General features: G+C 48.9%; 1 protein-coding gene across 1 annotated transcript in view; it reads left to right on the top strand.

Annotated features, from left to right (window-relative positions):
- The first annotated feature begins 704 nt into the window (after positions 1-704).
- SLC15A4 (solute carrier family 15 member 4) overlaps positions 705-7056 on the top strand; it is a 30338-nt gene continuing 23986 nt past the window's right edge. Inside the window, exon 1 of the mRNA XM_061142114.1 lies at positions 705-1244. Coding sequence (XP_060998097.1) covers positions 720-1244 — 525 coding nt within the window. The 5' untranslated portion in view covers positions 705-719. The remainder of the gene's footprint in view (positions 1245-7056) is intronic.

Genomic DNA, 7056 nt, shown 5'->3' with positions numbered 1-7056 from the left:
GGACAGAGGAGCCTGGTGGGCTGTGGTCCACGGGGTCGCGAAGATTCGGACACGACTGAGCGACTTCACTTTCACTTTTCACTTTCATGCATTGGAGAAGGAAATGGCAACCCACTGCAGTGTTCTTGCCTGGAGAATCCCAGGGACGGGGGAGCCTGGTGGGCTGCCGTCTATGGGGTCGCACAGAGTCGGACACGACTGAAGCGATTTAGCAGCAGCAGCAGAGGCCAGGGATGCCATTACTCATCCTACAACGCACAGGACAAACCGCCAAAAGAACTACCTTCTCCCAGAGTCAACAAGAGCAGAGACGAGAGACAACATTCCAGGGCCAGGAAGCCGGGCGCGGGTGCAGGGGCCAGCCTGAGTACACTAGCCTAGAGGGCAAGGAAAGGCTGAGGTCACTGCAAGAAATCTGGGAACCTCCAAGCGCGAGACTCTGATTTTCACTTTTAAAACCCTCTCTATATATTCACGCCCCCGCCCTCCCGCACTCCGCACTGCAGCTGGCGGAAGCCGGGCCACCTCCCGGGCAGACTTCCTGGGCGCGACCGGAAGTCCAGGCGGCCTTCGCGGCGGGCTCGCCCTATGGGGACGCTCGTGGGGCGGGCCGAAGAGGCTGGCGGGGCAAGTCTCGCGAGAAGGGCGACGGCGACGGTGGCGGCAGAGCCGGGCAGAGCCCGGCAGAGCAGCCCGGCGGGCGGTGCGCGAGTGGGCGCATGGAGGGCGCGGGCGACGAGCGGGCGCCGCTGCTGGGCGCGCGGCGGACGGCGTTCGAGGGCCGGCGCGCGGCGTGCGCGGCCGTGCTGCTGACGGAGCTGCTGGAGCGCGCCGCATTCTACGGCATCACGGCCAACCTGGTGCTGTTCCTCAACGGCACGGCGTTCGGCTGGGAGGGCGCGGAGGCCAGCCAGGCGCTGCTGCTCTTCATGGGCCTCACCTATTTGGTCTCGCCGTTCGGGGGCTGGCTCGCCGATGCGCGGCTCGGCCGGGCGCGCGCCATCCTGCTCAGCCTGGCGCTCTACCTGCTCGGCATGCTGGCCTTCCCGCTGCTGGCCGCGCCCGCAACACGCTCGGCCCTCTGCGGGGCCCCAGGCCCTACGAACGTCCGCAATTGCTCGGCGCCGCCGTGTACCGACGCGCCCGCTCGCTACTGCGCGCCCGCAGTGCTGTCCGCGCTCGCTCTAGTGGGCCTGGGCGTGGGCGCGGTCAAGGCCAACATCACGCCCTTTGGCGCAGACCAGGTGAGGGGTCCGCAGGTGGGAGGCGAGGGGGCGGGATTGGCCACGGACCCGGTAACCCAGGTTACCACCCGGGCTGCCTGCGGTGGGTGCTGGCGAGCGGAGCTGCAAACTCGGGGGACCTCCTTCCAACCGAAGGGCCTTTGGAGTTGAGACCTGAAGGAGGGGACAGAGGCGTTTCAGTACTGGGCATCCGCAAGTGCAAAGGCCCTGGGGCCAGAGGAGAGGGCTGCTCTGGTTGTCATAGTAGCTACAGTAGCTGTCGTGTTGCAGGACCGAACACATCAGTACACGTATTGTGTACAACACCTACAACACGTACACGTATTGTACGCCTTAAACTTACAGAAGGTTGTCAACAGGTATGTCTCAAACAGAAATGGGAACAGAGGTGGCAGGTCGGGGTTTCGTGATGTGACGCTTTGTAAAGAGTTTGAGGTCTGTTTTGAATACAGTAGGAAGCCTTTTATAGGGTTTGAGCCTAGGGTAATGTGGTCTGATTTGCGTTTCAAAAATATCCAGTCTCTGTAGGGCAGGGGCCTGGCAGCTGTGGCCTGCCAGCCGAATCTGGTCTACTTCCTGTTTTTGGAGAGCCCGCAACTTAAGAATGATTCTTAAGTGGTTTTTTTTTTTTTCCCTTTGAAAAAAAGAAAGTTTGTTTGTGTGACAAATGAAACTGACAGGAAACTCAAATTTTAGCCTCCATAAATAAAGTTTTGTTGGACCACAGATCTGCATCTACCTGGTCACCTATCAGCTATGCTGGGACTGCTTTCACAATAGGATAGCAGAATCAAGTAGTTGTGACGGACTAAATGTTACTTACAATGTAAGCTGTGTACACCTTGCCCCCTCACAGAAAAAGTTTGCAGTCTGGTATAGAGCCTCAGTTGTATGGAAATTGCTGACACCAGACAGATCAGGTAGGAGTCTGTTGCACTGGCCAGGTGAGAAATTAGAGATTTGCACTAGGACAGGGGCAATGGACAAGGAATGAAGTGGTGGATTTAGGACGTTACGGAGGTGGTGGTTGTTGGTTAGTGGCTAAGTTGTGTATGACTTTTTTGCGATCCCCTCCCCCGGATGTAGCCTGCCTGGCTTCCTCTGTCCATGGGATTCTCCAGGCAAGGATACTGGGGTGGATAGCCATTCCCTTCTCCAGGAAATCTTCCTGACCCAGGAATCGAACCCAGGTCTCCTGCATTGCAGGCAGAGAGGGCGCCAGAATTGCCAGCTGATCTTATGCAACAGAGAAGACTCCTCCTAGGTTTATGGGCCAAGTAGCCATGTGATTGCCAGCATTTACAGAGGGCCTACTGTGCATCAGGCCCTGTTCTGAGTACTTCGCCAGTTCATAGGACGCCTCTGCTGTTACTGTGCTCATTTGGCAGATGAAGAAGTGAAGACTCAAGAGGTTAAGTCATTTGCCCAAAGTTACAGAGCTAGTACGTGACTGAGCCAGGATGCAACAACTTGCATCCTTTGAATCTGAACATTAGTCACACCTGTGAAAGGCTGTTATGGTAAGGCGAGTCCTTCTCACGATGCTGGAGATAATAGTTGCCTAATGTCTTGAATTCTTAACCTCCTTTCTCTGCACCATGGAATGTGCTTTACATACCTGAACTCATTTGAATCTCTTATGAATCCTAGACCTATTTTTAAAATGAGGAAATGGAGGTGCAAAAAGATGTATTTCTTTTGTTTTGTAGGTAGTGAGTGGTCACACCATGGTTTAGGTGCAGGTTTGATTTCTTAATGTATACTTTAGCTGAGATGGGCATTCTGTGATGGTTCTGCCCGCTTCCAAGGCCCAGGACTGGGAGTTCTTCATCTTGTGTTTCTGGTTTTTTTGGAAATTTATTTTATTTATTTAGTATTTTTTTGGCTATGCTGGGTCTTCATTGCTGCGCGCATGCTTTCTCTAGTTGCAGGGATTGGGGGCTATACTCCTCGTTGTCCAAAGGCTTCTCATTGTGGTGGCGTCTCTTATCACGGAGCAGACGCTCTAGGACGCCCTGGTAGTTGTGGTGCTCAGGCTTCCGTAGTTGCTTTAGCAGGCAGATTGATAACCGCTGGACCACCAGGGAAGTCGCTCCATCTCTAAAGACCAGGCCATAGGGCTACAGTGCGTGCTGAGTGTGTAGGTTATGCCCCACGGTACTGAGTGCTCTTCCTACACTATCTTATATAAAACCCTGCAACAATTTCTATCCCATAATCAGCCCTATTTTACAATAAACAGCGGCTTAGCAGGTTTGACCAGCCCTGGTCCACTGCAAGTGAGTGGGGAAGCTGGGTTTGAACCCAGAAAGTCTGGCTTAGAAATGACTGCTCTACAGTAGGTAATAGACAAGTGATCAATACTCCTTAGAAGAATGAGTGGTCCCATAGAAGTACTCTAGAAGGCATGACAGAATTTGGACTCTTTTGATATGTAGATGTGGACATTAAAAAGAAATGTTCTGTTCTGCAAAAGAATTGACCCAGTCTCTTCTAACATGACACTGTCATGGAGAACAGATTCAGGGGTGTCAAAGATTTGACCACCATACACAGCATGTGCTTTGTGATCGTAACCCACCTTTTTTAAAAGTCATTTATCAGGATGACTGGGATAACTTGATTACAGACCACATAGTAGGTAAAGCTGCATTGATGTTAATTTTCTTAGATGATGGTTTGTGGTCTTGTAGAAGAACAGCCTTATTTTTAGGAGAGGCACGATGAAACCTTTGGGGTGAAATATGATGCTGCAACTTAATAGTTCAGCCAAAAGAGTATTTTGTATATGTACAGAAAAAGAACTAAGGATATAGATGAAAGCTATAGGTGTGCGTGGTTTACTGTTCTTCCAACTTTTCTGTATGTTTAAAAATTTTTTAAAGTTAAGAAGAATCTGCCTGCCAAGCAGGAGACCCAGGTTTGAACACTGGGTTGGGAAGATTCCCTGGAGAACGAAACAGCACCCCACTCCAGTATTGTTTCTGGGAAATCCTGTGGACAGAGGAACCTGGCAGGCTACGGTCCACGGGTTCACAAGAGTCAGATACAACTTAGCAGCTAAACAGCAGCACCAGCAAGGAGATGGCCATCAACTGATGGATGGACATATGCGGAATATGCTTCAACAGTGAAAAGAGATGAAGTACTTGCTTCATTGTGGATGAACCTTGAAACCATCATGCCGTTGAAAGATGCAAGGCACCCAACACCACATATCATAGGATTCCATTTGTATGAAATGTCCAGAATAGACAGAGCAATAAAGACTTAAGAGATGAGTGGTTACCGGGGAGTCAGGAAATGGGGGAGGGGAAGCCACTGTGAACAGAATCAGGTTTCTTGCTGGTGTGATGAGAAGGTAGAATTGGAAAGCAGTGGTGTGGTGGTTAGACATCTGTGAAGACTGAAAAACACTGAGTGGTACATTTCAAAAGGGTGAATTTATAGTGTGAAAATTGTATCTCAGTGGAAACGAAAATGTTAGTACCCTTCAGCTGGAGTGCTAGCTCTGTGCCAGGTGCTGGCTGGTCTTTGAAGGGGATTTCAGAAGTCTCCCCTCCCTCCCCCGCAGGTGCAGGGAGGTATGGCCAGGAGCCTGCCCTCTAGGCATGAGGCCTGTGATCTGTTCTTCAGGAGGAGCTAGTTTGACATCTCCTGGCCTGTCTGAGTTTGAGGAAATCTATTTGTATTTTTAAGGATTCTTTTTTTAAATCTTGGCCGTGCCCAGCAGCTTGCTGGATCTCAGTTGTCTTACCAGAGATTGAACCCGGGCCACTGCACACTGCTGAGTCCTCACCACTAGACCACCAGGGAGCTCCCAGGAACTTTTTTGTTTAATTGAAATATGATTGATTTACAATGTTGTGTTTCAGGTATATAGCAAAGTGATTTGGTTATACATTTATACATATCCTTTTTCCATTTCTTTTCACTATAGTCTATTACAAGGTATCAAATATAGTTCCCTATGCTATACAGTGGGACCTTGTTTATCTGTCTTATGTATAGTAGTGTGTATCTGTTAATCCCAAGTAACTAATGTATGTCACCCCCAACTTTTCCCTGTGGTAGCCATAAGATTGTTTTCTATATGTCGGTGAGTCTGTTTCTGTTTTATAAATAAATTGATTTATCCGCATATAAGTGATATCACATAGTATTTGTCTTTCTCTGCCTGACTGACTTCACTTAGTGTGATAATCTCCAGGTCCGTCCACGTAGCCGCACAAGGCATGATTTCATTCTTTTCTGTGGCTGAGTGGTACGCAGAAGGTACCTTTTAGGCTTCTCTATCACTCACGCCTTTGTGACACAGGGCTTCTTCGAAACAGTCTGGGGGAAAGATGAATGGGGTCAGGCTGTGCAGCTCTGAGAAGGAGGCCTTGGCTGGCTTTGGAAAGAAGACTTACACCACAGAGTCCAAGGGCAATGCTGATGTGGATTGTCAGCCCCACCTTTCCCCCAGTACTTAACCTTTCTCAGAGGTCACAATCATTCTTAATGGATGGATCCTGTATTTGAAATAGCAGACTGAAAGAACTTATTTTACAATGAGAGCAAAGATACATTTCACCTAGAGGAAAGAAAAGTTGCCCTTGTGTGTGTTTAAAGGAATTTTTCCAAATCAGCCTACTGTTTGACTCACTGCACAGGATCCTGTTCTTCCAGCTGCTCTTTGAGTTGCAGCCGTGGTGTCTTTTGACCAGTCACATGATGGTCTTGTTTGCCCTTGATCTGGTCGGGCGGGAGGCGAGGGTACAGATGGTGATGTAATGTGACCGACATGAAGGGAGGGTGTCAGTCCAGAGCACGGAAGCATGTGATCTGCGGTTTACAAGGGCAGCTTCCCATTTGTTCCAGAAAATTACTGGTATGTGGTTATTTAAAGTAATTTGGGTGCATTACACTTGGAGGTTCAAATAAGTTGATTGCCAAGTTCACCAGGAGGTGTGCAGCACCTCTATAGACAGTGGGAAGGGCCCTGGTATATTTCAGTAAATACATAAGTTCTGTTTACTGGCCCTCTTCCCTGTTAAGTTTGTCCCCCACCCTAATTACTTGTTTTCTTATCTTTAGTTACATTTTCTCTGTAGCCATTGGCCTGCTTAGAATTTTTTCTTCCCTCTGGTTTGTTCCCAGGAGATAACAAATATTTGAGTCCATTTTAGTGACATTTGAATGGATTATGGGGACCTCCGTGGTACTCCAGTGGTTAGGACTCGCCTCTACTGCAGGGACATGGGTTCAGCCCCTGGTCGGGGAACTAAGATTCCACAAGTCACATGGGACAGCCTAAACAAACAAACAAGTGCATTGTGTCCTCAGGGGGAGCTGTCCTTCTTAGAAACATAAGACATCCTCCATACAAATCATTTATTCACTCATTAATTAGTCTTGCCATCATTTGTTCTTGGATCTCTGTTCATTTCTGACGTGGAAGGGAGTCAAGTTTAAGCTCATCCTGACCATGTGAGGTTTAAAACTCAGATTTTCAGTTTTAGACAGTGATTACCAGATAATTACTTAATGCATATTACTTGTTACCATGTTGTTGCTATGTAGTCATTAAGTTGTATCCAACTCTCTTGCGACCCCATAGCATGTTTAATCCGGAGAAGGTGATGGCAGCCCGCTTCAGTACTCTTGCCTGGAAAATCCCATGGACGGAGGAGCCTGGTGGGCTGCCTTCTATGGGGTCGCACAGAGTCGGACACAACTTAAGTGACTTAACAGCATATTTAATCATTTTGGATTAAAATTTTTTGGAGGGGCACATGTTTCTGATTTTGTATTTACACCTGTACTTTGA

The sequence above is a fragment of the Dama dama genome, chromosome 5 (genome assembly GCF_033118175.1).
Source record: "Dama dama isolate Ldn47 chromosome 5, ASM3311817v1, whole genome shotgun sequence".
NCBI classification, from domain to species: Eukaryota; Metazoa; Chordata; class Mammalia; order Artiodactyla; family Cervidae; genus Dama; species Dama dama.
Note: the sequence above shows the minus strand (reverse complement) of the source record. Positions and strands in the feature narration are given on the sequence as shown.